At 38.6% G+C, this 20185-nt stretch overlaps 1 protein-coding gene across 2 annotated transcripts in view; it reads left to right on the top strand.

Annotated features, from left to right (window-relative positions):
* The first annotated feature begins 10972 nt into the window (after positions 1 to 10972).
* The window catches only part of plppr4a (phospholipid phosphatase related 4a), a 68134-nt gene continuing 58921 nt past the window's right edge, over positions 10973 to 20185 (top strand). Inside the window, exon 1 of one of the 2 annotated variants that reach the window (XM_022674646.2) lies at positions 10973 to 11288. In XM_022674646.2, coding sequence (XP_022530367.2) covers positions 11211 to 11288 — 78 coding nt within the window. In that variant the 5' untranslated portion in view covers positions 10973 to 11210. The remainder of the gene's footprint in view (positions 11289 to 20185) is intronic. The other variant, XM_049467149.1, reaches the window with a different exon arrangement.

The following is a 20185-nucleotide window of genomic DNA, read 5'->3' on the forward strand; positions in this document are numbered from 1 at the left end:
TTTGTATCCCTATACCTTAGAGCAGAGTTAGAAGGGGAAGGGGTAAAATCCTCCCCCTAAGAATTTGGGCCACCCTTCAAGCACCTGATACAGATATACAAGGGTTGGACAATGAAACTGAAACACCTGTCATTTTAGTGTGGGAGGTTTCATGGTTAAATTGGAGCAGCCTGGTGGACAATCTTCATTAATTGCACATTGCACCAGTAAGAGCAGAGTGTGAAGGTTCAATTAGCAGGGTAAGAGCACAGTTCTGCTCAAAATATTGCAATTCACACAACATTATGGGACATACCAGAGTTCAAAAGAGGACAAATTGTTGATGCACGTCTTGCTGGAGCATCTGTGACCAAGACAGCAGGTCTTTGTGATGTATCAAGAGCCACGGTATCCAGGGTAATGTCAGCATACCACCAAGAAGCACCAACCACATCCAACAGGATTAACATTGGGCTGTGCACAATGTGAAGCATGTATTGTTCTCTGATGAGTCCACCTTCACTGTTTTCCCCACATCCGGGAGAGTTGTGGAGAAGCCCCAAAAAAGCATACCACCCAGACTGTTGCATGCCAAGAGTGATGCATGGGGTGGGTCAGTGATGGTTTTGGCTGCATTATCATGGCATTCCCCTGGCCCAATACTGGCTTGATGGGCGCGTCACTGCCAAGGACTACCAAACCATTCTGGAGGACCATGTGCATCCAATGGTTCAAACATTGAGGAGGAGCTAGTATCCACCAATACACACAGCAAGACTGGTGAAAGATTGGTGTGATGAACATGAAAGTGAAGTTGAACATCCACATTGCCTGGACAGTCACCAGATCTAAATATTATTGAGCCACTTTGGGGTGTTTTGGAGGAGCGAGTCAGGAAACGTTTTCCTCCACCAGCATCACATAGTGATCTGGCCACTATCCTGCAAGAAGGATGGCCTAAAATCCCTCTCACCACTGTGCAGGTGTTTCAGCTACAGCAGTGAAGCATTGAGGTTCAGCAACCTAGCTGCTGTTTAACTAGTAAACTTTTCATACATCTCTAGCAAGGGGGCAGGTGGTGCAGCAAGTAATTATTATACCTCTTTTAAACAAGTTAGAATAGGTCTATGGATTATACAAAACATGTTTATGAAGTTATTTGTACAAAAGCTCAAAACTTGTTATTTGAAAGAATTTACATCTCCCTTATCTGCTGACTTGCCACAGAGAGTAGGTACAGATCCCTCCCTTAGACGAAGTCTGCTAGACAATCCTGCAGTATACCGTCTGAAGTTCTCAACCAAAATTACCAAAATAGAGTTTCTTCAACTGATCTAGTGGGTGGGGCTCTGCTGCGGGTTGACAGGTAAGGGGTGGTGTCAGGGTGGTTCTATGCAAGTTTCCTTACTATTGTTATGTCACAATAATGGATCCAAATCCAAACGGCTTATAGAAGCATATGATTTTCCGATGCTTGGAGTGTTTATGGGGCAGTTGAGACCCAATTGGAAATAGAAAAGCACACAAAAAGCGAGGTTTGTATTATATGTCCCTTTTAAAGCAAAAAAACACACTGAAATATAGTGTGATGTGTTTCAGGACTACACAGTAAGATGCCAGTGCTGTAGAGTCCATACTTTGTGGTGCACACTGTACCATCTAGTGCTCAAACCCTGGAACATCCAACAAACATAAAATGAATATTTGTTGGTGTGTGTTCACTGTTAACCCATCGTGCTAAAGAGTGGAATCAATTCTCTATTCATATTGCTGACATCACTGGAGGCAGTAATAGTGAATTTCATATTTAGTACCAGCCAAAGGTTTGGACACACCTTAAATTCAGTGATTATAATAACATATGGAATTATGTAGTACACTGAAAAGTGTTAAACAAAGCAGAATGTTTTATATTTTAGTTTAGTAGAATCTCTTTCTTAGATTAGACAGTTTTGCACATCTTGGCTGCATTTTCTCAGTCAGATTTATGAGGTAGAGTCACCTGGAATATTCAGCTTTTTCAGTTAACAGCTGTGCTGAACTCATCAAGAATTAATTGCTGGAATGTCTTGCCGCTTAATGTGTTTGAGAGCATCAGTTAGAGTTGGTAAACCGTGAATAGCTCTATTTGAGTAATGTTCTAATCCAGATTATGAGCAAGAGCTATTCAACTAAGTAATGAAAAAATCAATTTAAGAAATGAAGGCCAGTCAAAACAAAACATTTCAAAAAAAGTATCCTCAAGAGCGGTTGCAAAGACCATCAAAAACGTTATGATGGAACTGGCTCTCATTAGGACTGCCCCAGGAAAGGAAGACCTAGAATTACCTCTGTTGTACAGGATGAGTTTGTCAGAGTTACCAGCTACAAAAACCACAAGTTAACAGCTCCCCAGATAAGATCACCTAAATGCTTCACAGAGTATTTTGGTTTGTTTAATACTTTTAAGTTATTACGTAATTCCCACAGTCCACATATAAAACACTAGAGAGAGGTGTCTGCCCCACCCTCTCCTTCATGTAAGATGTAAGCTCATACAGGTTGCCAGGTAGACACAGAACCACCTTAAACAAGCATAATACTGGGTTAAGTACTTTTGCAATGGCAGTGTATAATCATATTCATATAGCTACTCTGTAGGGTAATTTACCACAGCAAGAATGTATGTGAGCCAGACGGACAAGAAAAAACAGGAATCAGGACATCCAATTTGGAATAAAATTTACTGAAGTAAATCATTGTAGTATTGCAGACACGCCAGTAGATGAATCAGACAAAAAGTAAGGAAATAAGATAAAAGTATAACAGGAAAAATGTTGTAGATGGTCAAAAGTAAAGTATTCCAATCTCGAGAGCCACAGGAAAAGTCTTTTTTATCAGGATACACGTTCTTATTGGTTCTATAAAAATCACAGAAAGGTGGAATACTGATCCGCATGTTCCCACAACTCATAACATGATCAGGATGTATCATCCTATATTAAGGAAACATGTTGAGTTTGAGCACCGACAGCTCTTATCAGCAGAGCTTCAGCCAGTATTTTCTTATCTGAACTGTGTGGTACATCACAGTAATCTGTGTGCTATGTAGCTTCCGAATCCGTCCACTTCTATTAACCCCATGTCCCATTTCCACACTCAGGATTGGCAGGTATAGACAATAGCATGGAAACAGTGTAGTACAGCATTGGAAACGGACGAGCTGGCTATTTTTCTGCTGAACAGGTAATCACTGAGCTTCACTAAGGCTGCTAACTATAGCTGGGTAATTTTATTACCACCACTAGTGTACTACAGATGGGCCTTTTATTTGTGGATTCTTGCAGCCATTTCACACACTTGTTTGTAATTATAACTGACTGTTCTTTTGAACTTTTATTTTCTGTCCTCAAGAGATGCCAGTGGTTGAACTAGTTTAATTAAAGCAGCAGTCTGTAATTTTTAAGGAATTTAATGATTTGGAGACCTCTCTGGTGAGAATGTGTAATTACACAGAGCATGTGGAACAGTACTTCCAATGCAGGTTATTGTAAATAAATTGCTGTGTGAAATTTTGCATCTTTGAGTTTTATATTTTGTCTCAGGAATACTAGTGCTTTTAATTTAGAATAACCAAAAAATAATAAAGACTGCTGCTTGAATATCTGGTTTAGGGTTGTGCCATATCGTATCGTACGTCATAATATCGCCAAAATTTGTGAATATAGTGAACGATATTATAACCTGAAATATCGTGCCATATCAACCACCCCTAATTAGCACATCAGATTACTACTTTTTTTGCTGTTTTTAGCAAAATATAAATTCTGTTCTCATTTCTTATTAAATATCTACTAGAGACAGATTATATCTATCCAGTATCATTTATTTTACTTTAATCCTGGATATATGGAGATATTTTAAGTGCATAATTAGTATAATGACATTCTGGATTATTGACTTCTCTTACAAATCTGATAAAATTATTATTTTAAATATCTCAATTATTCATATCATATTGCATGCAATAATACAATTCGAAATAATTATTTTAATTCAGTGTTTTGTCATTTCGCCAAAAGTATCGTTATCGTGAAAACACCATGAAATATAGTGATATTATTTTAGAGCCATATCGCCCACCCCTAATACACATCTGCTTCATTTCATCAGTTAAAACAAAAACATCTCATATATCAAACATCCCATCGTTCCTTTAAAAACACTTTTTAATTAAAGATGAACTCAGACGTCAGTCTCAGTCGCGGGTGGTGGTCTGATTTAACACTAAGTGACAGCGGCGTGAAAGCAAGCTGGCGTGAAAAGTCAGACCCTGTCAGACAGGAAATCTCTGCGCTAATGCTTCAGTCATGCTGTCTACAAAAACAACTAAATAAATAATTAAAAAAACTTACAAATGAATGAATTAAATACTGTATTTGAGTAAATTGTATTTAATAAAGCGACCTTCAAGAGTTTGTGTTAACAAAAAAATACAGCATAGACTCTGGAGGGTGATGCAGAAAGACAGCAGTATTAGGGCGTTTTCACACCAGCACTATTTGGTCCGGTTAAAACGAACTCTGATCCGTTTGTAACTTTAGTGCGGTTCGATTGAGCAGGTGTGAAAACAGTAATCGCACTCGGGTGCGGATCAAAATCTAGCTGGTCTCGGTCCGGTACCAAACGAACTCTGGAGCGGTTCGCTTGTGATGAGAACGTGATCCGGTCTCGATCGGATCCAGCTATTAAATATAGTCCATTTATTTGAGCTAAACGGCTGATAAGACGCAGTCTAAACTGATATATTAGCCAGATAACGCTAATTAGAGCACTCTATGACCCTATTGTGCGTCTTTTTGAGCCACTTCTTTGTTGCCTTGGCTGTATGTTTTATTTTGGGTCATTGTCGTGCTGGAAGACCCAGCCACAACTCATTTTAAATGTCCTGGCAGAGGGAATGAGGTTGTCACTCAGGATTTTATGGTACATGGCTCCATCCATTCTCCCATTCATGTGGTGACGTAGTCCTGTGCTCTTTGCTGAGAAATACCCCCAAAAACATAATGTTCTATTGCTCTGTGCTCCACAGTGGGGATGGTGTTCTTTGGGTCATAGTCAACATTTCTCTTCCTCCAAACACGGCAAGTTGAGTTAATGACAAAGAGAAGAGAATCATCCACATGTTCATTTACAAACTACAGATTTGCAGGTCTAAAATCTTGTCCTCGACATTCTTAGAAAGTTTTTTGGTCTTGTCCATGTTGTAGAGGTCAGAATCTATATTTACCAATATACAGTCATTCCATTTGACTGTCTGCAGATGTATGTGCTGTCTGTCTGCACAGATGATGTAATTATTCTTGTAATAGCAATGGAGTTTCGGGAGAGGGCGCTGTTGGATATGGAAACAGTTCAGGCAGTTTCATGTAGAGATCTGAGTCACTGATTCAGAAACACTTATTTACTGCCAGACACTCAACAGTCATTAACTCAAACCAACCTTTACAAAACAGACTAACACAATACAGACAGCTGTAATCTTCTTTTTATTCTACTTCTTTTAATAATAATAATAATAATAATAATAATAATAATAATAATAATAATAATAATAATAATAATAATAATAATAATAATAATAATTTAATAGGAAATTTGATAGAAAAAGTGAAATTAGTGATATGAGGAAAGAGGGTTTATTGATGTGTGATATATTGATTATAACATGTGTTTTTACCAGCTTGTGAAGGACTTATTAATATTACCTGAACCACATTTATTTGAAGGGTATATATATATATATATATATATATATATATATATATATATATATATATATTTTTTTTTTTTTTTTTTTTTTTTGGAAAAACTATATATGTTTCTTTATATATACTTTTATTTAATTAATATATCATATAGCAGATGAACACAGTGATATTTGAGAAGTGAAATGAAGTTTATAGGATTTACAGAAAGTCTGCAATAATTATTAAAACTAAATTAGGCAGGTGCATAAATTTGGGCTTCCTTGTCGTTTTATTGATTGGAATACCTTCAACAATAATTATTGGAACACAAACGTTATTGGTAAGCTCATCAACCCTTGACCTACATATATTTGGTGAATCCATTTATGAGAAAGGACAATAAATCTTTTTCCCTCTTTGCATCTTCTCTGAAGAGCGACAACATGGAAGCCTCAATAAACAACTCTCAACAAAAAAAAAATGAAAACAAAGATTATTTGACACCATGGTTTATTTAGAGGATATAAAATTAAAGGATTAAAGGATATAAAAAACTAAAATCTCAGAGATTTCAGCTGCAGATTCCACTGTGAGGAACAGAGTGAGGAAATGGAAGAACCACAGACACAGTTCTAGTTAAGACCTGAAGTGACAGAACAAGAAAAATCTCAGATAATCAGAGGAGAAGGATGGAGAGAACAGTTATAGTCAACCACAACCACAGACCTCCAGAGCTCCAAACACCTACATCATCATCTTGCTGCAGATGGAGTCACTGTGCATCGCTCACTATTCACTATTCAGTGCACTTTACGCAAGGAGAGACTGTATGGAAGAGAGATGCAGAAGAAGCCTTTTCTGTTCACACGCCACAAACAGAGTCGCTTGAGGTATGCTAAAGCTAAAGCACATTTAAACAAGCCGGCTCCATTTTGGAATAAGGTTCCGTGGACTGATGAAGCTAAAATTGAGTTATTTGGAGGGTGGTTATTTATGCATGGAGGAAAAAGAACACAGCATTCCAACATAAACACTTTACTGCTCCCCACAGTAAAATCTGGTGGTGGTTCATCATGCTGTGGGGCTGTGGGATCAATGCAGGTACTGGGAATCTTGTTAAAGTTGAGGGTCTCATGAATTTCAGTCAATATCAGCAGATTCTTGAGAACAATGTTTAAGAATCAGTGAGAAAGTTGAAGTTAAAGCGCCGGGGCTGGATACTTCAACAAGACAACGACCCTAAACACTAAACACTAAACACTGCTCACAATCTACTAAAGCATTCATGCAGAGGAACAAGTACAACGTTCTGGAATGATCATCTCAGATCATCTCAGTCCCCAGACCTGAATATTATTATAAATCTGTGGTGTGATTTAAAGCGGCTGTTCATGATCAGAAATCGTCAAACCTGACTGAACTGGAGATGTTTAGTAAAGAAGAATGATCCAAAATACCTTCAACCAGAAGTCAGACTCTCATTGGAAGTTATAGGAAGAGTTTAGAGGCTGTTATTTCTGCAAAAGAAGGATCTTGATATAATATTGAATATAATATTGAATTGCTTATTTTCTTAAAAAAAGTAAAAGATTCCTGTTTATAATGTTCTTGCAATTCATTTGTTTATGGACTTACTGTAAAACTTCTGAAGTTCAGATCCATCATCTTTTGGAAAGGTTTTTAATTCATATACTAAAATAAACTTACAAAATCTACAAACCCACCCCCTGTTTGGACTCCTACCCTCAGGTACAGGGCTTCATTCAGTCAGTGTGATCCAGAACCTCCAGGTTTAGAAACAGCATGCATGTTCCCATTGCCCACATTCTGCATGAGTCACGGATTGTTAGCTATCTCCAGTATTTTTGAAGGCCCTTTGCTGTTTTACATTCTAAACACTGGTTTAAATCTGCTTAGCCTGCTGGCAGAAACATGGCTGGTTTAATCTTCTGTACCTGGTAAAAAATAGCTTTCATTAAGATCACCTATCTAACCACATGCATGGTTTCTACACTGCTCGAATCGACAATGCTTATCTTTTTCGCTATGTCATGTTTCCAAACAACAAACATGTTTGTTGAGCTTGTTTGTGATGCGTTTTCAATATGTGACGTCCAGTGATGGTATAGTTACTTTGAAAAAGTAATCCGATTACTGATTACTGATTACTCCGTTAAAAAGTAACTTAGTTACTTTATGGATTACTTGATTTTAAAAGTAACTAAGTTACTTTACAAGTTACTTTATTAGTTTTGCCAATACTCCCTTTATTGGAAAATGCATTTGTAACAGCAACAATGCATCTCGAGACATTTAAAGTTGAACTATTTCCTGAAAAATATAATTTTTTTTTATAAAAATAAAAGACCATTTCTCTTGAATTAACTTAACATAAATATTTTTTTATAAAATATAAAAAATGGTCTTTCTTGATTTCACTTAACATAAATACTTGTTTTCTGAAAAAAATAAAATAAAATAAAGAAAGTCTTTCTTGACCTGACATATTTAACACTGTAAATCTGAACATTGAAGCTGTTGTTCTCTGCAGGGCAGCAAGGAGTGGTTTTATAAAACAAAACCGTGTATATGGTCTAGACCAGGGATCACATATATGTGGACTGTGGTCCGGGTCTGGACCCAGACGTTGTCCAATGCAAACCCAAACCAATAAACGACTGAGAAGGATTTAATTTTGACAGTGTTCATTTAAAGCACCGGAACTTTTCTTGTCTTTACGGCTTCAGTGTAGAGGCTTTACTGATCCTTACAACCTGACTGGTAAAATTCATACATACATAAGAGGCACCGGATTTTAAGGCGCACTGACGTTTTGGTTCCACTTTGAAATAAGACTACCTTTATAAAGGGTTTATAAATTGTTTACAATTAGATTATTAATGGTTACTAATTAGGTTGTAAATGCCTTAAAAATCATTAATAATCAGTTATAACACATACGTAGAAAGGGCAACAATATAGACGGCTGTGGGTTCACTATTTGGCAAACAACAGTTCATTGTTGCCCTTTCTACGTGTTATATGTGTTATAACTGATCATTTATTACTTTTTAAGGCATTAAAACCTAATAAGTAACCATTAATAAACTAATTGTAAACCATTTATAAACCCTTTATAAAGGTAGTCTTATTATAAAGTGGCACCGGCGTTTTTTTGGAAAGTTAAAAAAATTTAACTGCACCTTATAGTGTGAAAAATACAGTATTAGAAATGATGTTTTTCACATAACAATCCCAAAAGTAACATTAACATAAAGTGACATTTCCGCAACATTACCCAGCTGACACTGGGTTTAAAGCCCCTAACCTGTTAGATTTCCTGGACTGAAATGTGTTTCTGCTGCCTTCATTTTGGTGAATGTGGCATGACCAGAGAAATGCACACGCCTGCACGCTCTCACAGAACATACTCACACGCACGAGCGCATGCACGCATGCAACACAGTACAGAGCAGTCACACTCGAGCACACGCACAAACACACATCCATTCACTCACTCGCTCGCCTTCAACCAAGCCCACGTACAGCAGGAGCGCACCAGAAAATGGGTTATTAGCACACCTCCAGTGACGTCATTCTCTCACATTACCTTCTCCTGTTATTCACCCCCTTTTCTCTCTCTCCCTCTCTCTCCCTCTCTCTCTCTCTACCAATCTCAGTATCTCTCTTAGTCTCTCCCTCTGTACCACTTTCCTGATCAACCTCTTTCTACCAATCTCAGTACCTCTCTCTCTCTCACTACCACTCTCTCTCTATAAAATTTCAGTATCTCTCTCTCTCTTTCTCTCTCTCTACAATTCTCTCTACCAATCTCTTCCTTCCTATCTCTCTCGCTCTCTCTACCACTTTTCATCCCTCTCTCTACCAATCTTTATCTCTCTACTACTATCTCTGCCAATCTATCTCACTTTCTCTCTCTCAACCACTCTCGCTCTCTACCAATCTATCTCTCTCTTTATCTCTCTCTCCCACTCTACCTATCAACCTTTCTCTGTCAATCTCTCTCTTCCTAGCTCTATCTACTACTCTTTCTACCAATCTCTCTCTACCAATCTCTCTCTCCCTATCTCTTACTCTGCCAATCTCTCTCTCCCTATCTCTCTCTACCAATCTCTCTCTCCCTGTCTCTCTCTTTCTTACCCTACCAATATCTCTCTCCCTATCTCTCTCTACCAATCTCTCTCTCCCTGTCTCTCTCTTTCTTACCCTACCAATCTCTCTCTCCCTATCTCTCTCTTTCTTACCCTACCAATCTCTCTCTCCCTATCTCTCTTTTTCTTACCCTACCAATCTCTCTCCCTATCTCTCTACCAATCTCTCTCTCCCTATCTCCTTACCAATCTCTCTCTCCCTATCTCTCTCTATCAATCTCTCTCTCCCTATCTCCTTACCAATCTCTCTCTCCCTATCTCCTTACCAATCTCTCTCTCCCTATCTCTCTCTACCAATCTCTCTCTCCCTATCTCTCTCTACCAATCTCTCTCTCCCTATCTCTCTCTACCAATATCTCTCTCCCTATCTCTCTCTACCAATATCTCTCTCCATATCTTTCTTTCTTACCCTACCAATCTCTCTCTCCCTATCTCTCTCTACCAATATCTCTCTCCCTATCTCTCTTCCTATGTCTCACTTTCTTACCCTACCAATCTTTATCTCCCTCTCTACCAACCTCTCTCTGCCTATCTCTCTGTCTCCCTATTTGTCTCTACTGCTCTCTCTTACACTCTTTCCTTCCCTATATCTCTCTCGCTCAACCTCTTTTCTCTACCAATCTCTCTCGCTCAACCTCTTTTCTCTACCAATCTCTCTCTCTAACTCTTTCTCTCTACCAATTTGTATTTCTCTCTCTCTACCAACCTCTCTCTCTCTACTACTCTCTACCAATCTATCTCTACTACTCTACCACTCTCTCTCCCTCTCCCTCCTTATCTCTCTCTACCACTTTTTCTCTCACACCCACACACTCTCTCTCTCTCTCTCTCTCTCACTTTAAGCCTGCAAACGCAGCCACCTCCATTCCTGCCTCCCTACACCTCTCTCTCTCTCTCTCACCATCCATCCCTCCCTCCCTCCAGCAGTCAGCTGTGTGGAGGTACGGCGATGCCTGCGCCTGCTCTGGAGCTCTCAGCCTGTAGAGGATGCAGCTGCTGCAGCCACTGCCTGTTTTAGTGCTGCAGTCCCTGCCTGCCTGAGTGTGTGTGTGTGAGTGAGTGTGTATCTGTGTGTGTGTGAGGGAGAGAGAGAGACTGGTCGAGAGACGTACAGAGTGTGTATGAGTCGGTGTTTGAGAGAGCGTCCAAGCTGCTGCCTCACGCGCACCGCTCCTTTCCGTCCCTCCTGGGTGCTGAAGAGGATGGGGAGGGAAGAGCCAGCCTAGAGGAGCCCCTGTTCATTTCCACCAGAGGGACCCTTCTGAAGGGGGGCTTTTTCCCCACCTCCTCTGCATCAAAAAGCACCTGGGGAGGCACCCGATCGCTCGGCATGGCTGCGAAGGAGAGACTCAAAAGCAAGATGAGCAAAGACAGCGTCACCCTGCTGCCCTGCTTCTACTTCGTGGAGGTAGGTTAAGAAAGGGGCATCCTGGCACCTTGGCTCTGTGACTGACAGGTGGTAATATTGGCAGCTGGTGTTGGTGTGTGCCAATGAGCTGTAGACCAAGACCAGGCTACATCTTCATGGATGTGCTGAAAGCTTTTCAGGGATTTGGGAAGGAACTGTCATTCCGACACCAAGCATTCCCTATAATTAAGCATCAGGAGAACTGAGAATATCTTGTATTTTGAGCTGATGGTCTGGCCAATGACCTGCAGACTGGACTAGACATTGAACGAATGTTAAAGTGCTTCTCTAAGATTTGGGGATCCACTGCAACTCTGACCCCAATCCTGGTAATTTGAGTTACTGGTCATTCCAGTGGGCTGTAGACCAAGCTACAGGTTCATGGAAATGCTTGTAAGCTTTTCAGATATTTGGGAAGGAACAGGTGTTATGCCAATGAGCTGTAGACCAGACTACAGTAGGTGATTGTGAAAGTGCTTCTTTGCTGGGAAGATCTGGGTTGGCACTGCAACTCGATACAAATCATGGTTGAATAGATATTTGATTAGGCAACATGTGAACATGCCAGTAGTCTGTAAACCAGCCTAGATGTTCATGGAAGAGCTGTAAGCTTTTCTTGAGTTTGGGAAAACATTGCCATGTTTGATTGAACGTTTTAGTGGCCATCAAAGAGAATTGTGAATGCCATGTTTGTTGAGCTGGTGGTCTTGCCAGTGGTCTGTAGACCAGACTAGATGTTTGTGGAAATGCTGTAAGCTTTTTAGGTATTTGGGGTGGAATTATAATTCTGCCACTAATTACATTTAAATGGATATCAAGAAAACTGTGAATAGCATATCTTTTGAGCTGGTTGTTGGACCAGTAGGTTGTAGAGTTTACTAGATGTTGGTGAAAGTGCTTCTCTATTATTTGGGAAGCCAATGCTATTCTGACCCCAATTATGGTTGCATGGACATCAAGAGAACAGTAAATATCATGTAATTTGAGCTACTGGTTGTTCCAGTGGTCTGTAGACCAGACTACATGTTCGTGGAAGTGCTGTAAGCTTTTCAGGTATTTGAGAAGAGATCAGTGTCATTTTTAATAATCGGTAGACCAGACTAGATGTTGGTGAAAGTGCTTCCTTGACATCTGGGATGGCACTGTTTCTCTATACCAATCATGGTTGAATGGACGATTGATTAGTCAATGGGAGAACATGCCAGTGGTCTGTAGACCAGCCTAGATGTTCATTAAAGTGTTGTAAGCTTTCCTAGAGTTTGGGAAAGCATGGTCATTACAACTTCAAGCATTTTTGAATGAATGTTTGATTGAACGTTTGAGTGGCCATCAAGAAAAATGTGAATGCCATGTGATTTGAGCTGGTGGTCATTATAGTTGTCTGACCAGATTAAATGTTGTTAGCTTTTCAGGGATTTGGGAAGGAATTAAAATTCTGACACCAATCACTTTTGTTTGTTGAGCTGGTGATCATGCCAGTGGGCTGTAGACCAGACTATATGTTTCTGAAAGTGCTTCCCTGACATCTGGGATGGCACCGTTTCTCTATACTAATCATGGTTGAATGGACGATTGATTAGGCAATGAGAGAACATGTTACTGGTCTGTTGACCAGTGTAGATGTTCATGGAAGTACTGTAAGATTTTCTAGAGTTTGGAAAAGCATTGTCATTACCAAGCATTTTTTTCAAATTTATGTTTGATTGAGCGTTAAAGTAGTCATCAAGAGAAATGTGAATGCCATGTATTTTGAGCTGGTGGTCATGCCAGTTGTCTGTAGACCAGATTAGATGTTTATGAAAATGCTACCTTTTTCAGGGATTTGGGAAGGAAATGTAATTCTTACAACAATTACATTTGAATTAATGACTACTCATATTTTGAGCTGGTGGTGGGGCCAGTGAGCTAGATGTTGCTGAAAGTGAAAAGGATTTAGAAAGGCACTGCTATTCTGACCCCAATCATGGTTAAATGGACGTTTAAATGGGTGCCAAAAGAACATTGGAGGATTGCTATTCTAACAATGCAGTGCTTCTGCAGTGCTTCTTCACTTCACGCTGTGAATGTTATAATGACGGCAATGTTATTTTATTTAGTATTCTGTTTATTAATAATATAACAGTTGGGTTTGTGCACTGCTGTGTGTTCTTGTGATAAGATAGGAATGGACGTTTGACGGTTGGCTGCAGTCAGGGTTCAAATTCATCAGGGGTGCAGGTGTGTTTTTCGTTGCCAACATAGCAATGTACCAGAAACTTACCTGAACACACCTTTCTTCCAGACTATCACACCCATCAGTGCAGATATATTCACAAGCGATGTTGCTTTTTTTTAATGGTGCATGCAAGGTATGAAAATAGACTTTTAGACCTTTCTTTGCACAGGGTGTAAGAAAGGGCTCCTTTTGCTAATATACAAAAAATATGGATGTGCAGACTCACAAAGAACATTCTGAAACCTGAATGAAGTTGAGTGGAAGAGCCGAGTAAAATGGTAGAACGAATGAGTTGGTCTGATTTAGTGAAAGTATGACTGAAAAATGTTCAGATCACCACCCCCCCAGTGACTATATATGGACCCCCTTTAAAATTTCTACCCCAAATCATGGTTTGATTCTGTATGGACCCTAAAGCGGTTCTTCTAGGGAATTAAAGCATCATTTGAAAAGTCTGTAACACTTTACCGTAATTTACTAACATTTATTAACAGTATTGTTACTGTTATTAACTAGTTAGGACATTATTATCATTATCATTATTTTTTAAATTGATGCCTTAACTCATTATGGATATCATTCTTTTTTTTCTTTTTTTTCTGATTTTTTCCCCATTTTCTCCCAATTTGGATATCCAATTGTCCCACCCCTTTGTGCGTCCCCATCACCGGTGACGCACGTGACCCTTGGAGGATGCGGACGAGCACACGCCTCCTCCGACACGTGTGAAGTCAATCACCCCTTTTTTCGAGCTGCTGCGGATGAATCGTTGCCTGAGCAGCTAGCGCACTCGGTGGAAAGCACAGCGCCTAGGTTCCAATACATCAGCTCACAGACGCCTCGTGCCGCCCAGCGCCACCTTAAGTGTGATGGGGAGAGAGCGCCATCTACCCACCCCAGAGAGAGCAGAGCCAATTGTGCTCCCTCTAAGCACCGGCAGCTGATGACAAAGCTGCATGAGCGGGGGTTCGAACCTGCGACCTCCCGCTCATAGTGGCAGCGCATTAGATCGCTGGACCACTCGGCGCCCGTGGATATCATTCTTAAACTGTAAAATTTAGAAGGGGCAAATAATAAATAGTTGAGACAATACATAACCACTTAACAATGCTTATTATTGTTTTTTTGTGACCCATATTGTTGGTCATTGGTTTTGTCAGTGTGTTCTAGATTAGATTACCTGTCTAATCCTGTAAGATTAGTGCAATCCAAGAATGCCGTGCTATTCTGTCACCAGGCACGTTTGAACAGGCATCAAGTGAACTGGCATAATTAGCTTTTTCCTCCCAGCTTGACCTCTATTCATCAGCGCTGCACAGCTGTGGGCAGAAGCTTGCCCAGATTTTCCAACTTGCAGGTTTGGTAGTGTTGAGACAGTCCTTCAGAATTACATAGTGATTTTACCCTGTATGGACAAAAGTATTGGGACTCCTTCTCATTAATGGTTTCTTCTGAAATCGAGGGTATTAAATCCTGATTTTGTCGTTTTTGTCTTCTAAGATTGTCTACAACACTGCAAAAAATCCATTGGCAAAAACTAGACATAATATATGCAAATTAAGACAAATATATGTATATTATGCAAAAAAATCTGCCAATGGGGTAAGCTACTTTCTTAGTAAGATTTCCTACAAAAAGCAGTGAAGTAACACCTAAATCAAGCAAAAAAGTCACTGTTTTTTGGACACAAGAATCAGAATACTTGATTGCTTCAAATTACTTAAAATAAGGTACAAATTCTAAGTAAGAATGATTAAGATAATTATCCCTAAAATAAGCAAAATAATCTAACACTTACACACAATGCTTAGTAAGACAAAAAGTCTTATCAGAGAAGAAAATAAGATTTATTGCCTTAAATTTTGAAAATTTCACTTGCTAAGATTTAGTTTTTTGCAGTGTAGATTTTTTAGGTTTTAGGTTTTTGATTGCATCCAATATGGTGCAGGGTTTAAATCAAATTTAACATCAGTATAATATTGTTTATTGTAATGTTAAATGTTATGATAATAGACACACTTTTTTGCATGTTTTTGTGTATTGTGTCTATAGTTAGTAGTTAGATTGCTAGGTTTCTTGGCTAATGCTAGCTAGCTAGACAACAAACTTGTAGCAAAAAGGGAATAAGGGTAGCTAGCCAGCTCTTTAAACTGTCAGTTTAAACTGACGGACAACTTCAACGACTTACAATACATGCTTTGTTGAGTAGATGTTCCACAGTGAAATAAAGTTCTACCTACTTTATTTTAGTGTGGAGTTGTTTAGCTAGATAGCTAAGGGTAGCTATAAGCCCAGAGCTAACCATAGGCAGCTAGCTAGTTAACTAGCTAACTCTTATTAGAAGTGCACGTCATGCACAGACCAGTAAATAATATACTATATGGCTAGTGGTGAGTGGTGCTCACCACTTAGTATGTGGTGCTCATCACTTAGTATGTGGTGCTCACCACTTAATAGCTGGCGCTCACCACTTAGTATGTCCCTTCAGGAGCTACAAATGTAAATTTGACCTCAACCTCCACCGTAATCTGCCCCGCCCAAAACACATTTTTTTCTAGATCGGTTCACTTAAGTTGGGTATCGATCTGAACCTGCTTTCAAATATACTTGTTTTTAATGGAGCTAAACTGCCTATAATGCGCAGTTTAATCTGATGTATTAGCCAGATAATATACAGCTATAAACAAAATGCTGTCTCTGCTGCTCCATGTTGTTTACACATGCTGTAATTTGCAGCATTCACTGCACACATCTGCACTGCAGTGAATCACAGTTAATCACAGAATATGGTCATGAATAATCTTATTAATTTTGTTAATTCGATTGACACTAGAAAAAATGCATTCATTAGAAGGGACGACATGTTAAGACATAGACTGCATCCTAATTAAATACTAATTGCTAATACTCACTAGTGTTTTGAATATCTAGTATAGATAAAAGTGTGCAAGTTGAGTATATATAAATAACCAAGATACATACATACTCAGAACAGGTCAGTTTTGAGTGTGTTTATAATGGACACTGATATCGCAAAATGCAATTGTAAATGAAAAAGGAGTAGCTATTTCCATATGGAACAATATTAGAGAAAAAGGGCAGATCAATATGGATGTGCAGCGTCAACAGCAGCAGTTAAACCTGCAGTGACGCATGTTGGCGTAGCAACGATTCATTCATACTTCTGCTTCTTCGTACAGAACAGATTAGTATGTTAATATATTATGTACTAACTTGCCAATCAATATTAAAGGAGGCATATTTTGCAAAACATACCTTTTATATGCTACTGCCCCTATGAACACTCCAAGTGGCGAAAAAAAAAATCCATATATCTATCGATTTCTATGAATTAGCTTAAAGGGTTTAGTATCAGGAATAATCTACAGCTTTTTTAAACCGTTTGGATGGCTCCATTATTGTAACAAAACTCCATGCACTAGATCCTCACATTTTGGTTAAGAACCTCAGACAGATTTGTCAGCAGACTTCGTCCGAGAGAAGGATCTGTAGCTACTCTTGATGGCAAGTCAGCAGATGAGGGATTTTTTGTGCTTCTATCACAGTTAAGCATCATAAACATGATTTATATAGCCGATAGACCTATTCTAACTTGTGCAAATATGTCCCCTTTAATATTAGTGAATAGTACATATCATGTAGTATTAGTGTGTAGCATGCAATCGGGTCGCAGCCGCGTCTATGTCAGCTGTCACATGCAGACACAGGCTGTGGCCTGGTTATCTCAGCACACTGTGCAGGAATGGAAATAGGACAGGTAAGCTCTTGAGGAATAGCCAGCATGAGCACAGATTGCAGGACTGCAGCACAGTGCTCGGGTTTATGATGCTTATCTGGATGGAAATCTATTAAAATGTACTAATATTAGTTTTAGTATATTAAAAATGACCTTTTAATACGATAAACATCTTTTAAAAGCTTTTATATACTAACTCATATAGAGATACTGTAGCACGACAAAATTTAGCATTACGATAAGTTATTAGTAGTACTGTCACATACCGCTATACTGCTAGAGGTGCTGCAGAGTGCTTTGTAGAACACTAGCTAGTTAGCATTACAAGAACTTATACACTGGAGTAATAGTAGCTCAGCTCTGTGGAGTCAAACACTTGTCTTGCTACATCCTGTCTGGAGAAAAAATAAAAATTAGAACAGCACTTTATCTGAGGAGCTCCTGCTGCTGTTCCTCACTGTATGAGTGTTTATATCTGAGTAAAAGAGAAAAACAACAGCAAACAGCAATTATTTACTCAGAGAAGAGACAAATGGAATTGCACAAACAATCCACAGCTCAGAGAAAAGTTACTCTCGAATTGGTCCTGGGTACAGAATCATTTTTTTTCAGCACAAGTGATAAAACTCCATAAAACTCTGGATACGAGGTGAAAATAAACTTCAAGAGCAGTAACTATAGCCATTTTAAATATATTATTATTGTAGCTTGAAGGATAATTTTAATGCACACTGAACTGAATTCACTCATGAACTGAAATTGTGGCTGATTTTAATACTACAATGCCTCTAATCGCTTCAAGAATAACATATTGTAAATTGATATTAACCCTTGTGTGGTGTTCATATTTTTGTTACTCGTTTACTTTGTTACTTGTATTTAATTCAGCAAAAATTGAGCAATTTTACATTAAAATGCTTTACACATGCTTGCTTCACCTAAATTGCAAGCAATATAAACAGCTTACATGGTTAAAATTTGCCCTTTACCTTTCTTATGTTACATTTCTTTTAAAAAGTGCTACTCTTTTTTTTATTAGTTTTTTAATAAAATGTGAAAGAAAATGAATTTAACTCAAGATATGAGTAGAAAATGTGTTTAGTTTCAAATTTACAAATGAAGTAATGTTTATTAGCCCTTGGCCAAACATACTGTATGTAATATAAATCTGTGTGTGTGTGTGTGTGTGGGGGGGGTGGTGTGGGGTATACAGTGTGTGTTTATCGAAAATGTGTTTTGATATATGTTTTTCACAAAAAAATGAGCCAATGCCAATGAGTTTGAGTTAGAAAAAATGTTATTTTTGGTACCATTTGATGAAAATAAAAACGGGTCCCACAGACCCGAACACCACACAAGGGTTAAACTTCTTTAATACTTTTTAGTGCAAAAGAGCTTTTGAAAGAGAAATATCTTATTTGACTTATTCTTACATTTTGAGTATTTTAGGTCAATTTATAGTGTTTATGGAACTAATAACATGTTAAAGTTGTTAGTGTATCTTTTCTTAAGGTCTATTGTTTACATTCTTCAGCTGTCTTTCTGCTAATAAAGTCTCATTTCTTCATATTTTGTGTAATTTTGTGTAAAGAATAAAGTAAACCCAATACTAATCAAAGCCTTAGTGTTTTATATTATATTTACTCCTAACTGCAGAATAAGTCACAGCCCTATACAAAAGCCCAGTCATGCAAAAATAATAAAATAATAATAAAAAAAAATACTGATATACTGTGAAGCTGCCAGAATCTTGAAAAATACTGCAATACACATTTTTGGTCATACTGCCCAGCACTAGTTGTGAGGTGTTATCTTTTGAGTGAGGTTAATTAAACATTGGTCATTGTGCTCATGGTAAGGCCAGGAGAATTATGGGAGTTGGAGTGAGGGGGATGTTTTTTTTGTCTATATCTGAAGCTAAAGTTCTGGTATTTAACAGTCCTCTATCTACAGAGTCATGTTTCTACAGGGTATACTCCATAGAAGGCTAACATTACCACCCACAGTGGACAGTGCAGTGCAGTTGGAGGGTAATGATGGTGACCGGCAGTGTCTGGCTTGAATTGTCTGTGTGAACAGACAAGCAACTTTTTATTTGTGATATAAAAGCATCTTTATGTGTGTGTAACAAGTGGGGGTGTACGCTTGTTGGAGATGCACCTGATTTGACAGTTCACTGCCAAGATAGCAATGAACATCTGACTGTTGATGTCTGTCTAGTAGAGCTGGGCGATTAATCGATTTTATCGATTAATTCGAATTTACAGTTAAGGACGATGTGTTTTTATGAAAATCGATTTTCTCTGAGTTTCTCCTCCCTCCCTCCCTTTCCTCCCGTCGCGTACCCCCCGCCCCTCCCAACCTCCCTCACTCCCTCCCTCCCTCCCGTGCGTGTACCTGTGTCAGTACCTAAACTATGTTGGAGAAAGCTTTCTAAAAGTTACTGGATGTTCTCAAAGTTTTTAGCTTGTTTCTGGTTGCACTTCAACCAAAAAGGAAACATTTTAAGTGGAAACAAATTAAATAAGAAATAGTTTTTTACCATTTCTTTATCACCTTTAGTTTGATTTTTAGTATCGAAAATCTGATTTATTTTTTTTTTAAATCGAAGATTTTTTTTTGGGCCATATCGCCCAGCTCTACTGTGTAGGTTGTTTTCAGGCAGTGGCACACCTGTGTTTTTTGTTGCCAAGATAGCAAAACACCAGAAATGTGCCTGAACACACCTCATTTTAAGACCACCATACCCATCTGTGTAGATACACTATATTCATTCACAAGCACTGTTGCTTTTTAAACAATGCAGGCATAAGGCGTGAAAATAGACTGTTGGTGGGGTGTGAGATAGCAATAAACAATGTGTAGAATAGGACCCAATGTGTTTAAAAACAAACTATCAGCTCATCTGTGCACTTATGTTGGTCA

The sequence above is a fragment of the Astyanax mexicanus genome, chromosome 18 (genome assembly GCF_023375975.1).
Source record: "Astyanax mexicanus isolate ESR-SI-001 chromosome 18, AstMex3_surface, whole genome shotgun sequence".
NCBI lineage: Eukaryota > Metazoa > Chordata > Actinopteri > Characiformes > Acestrorhamphidae > Astyanax > Astyanax mexicanus.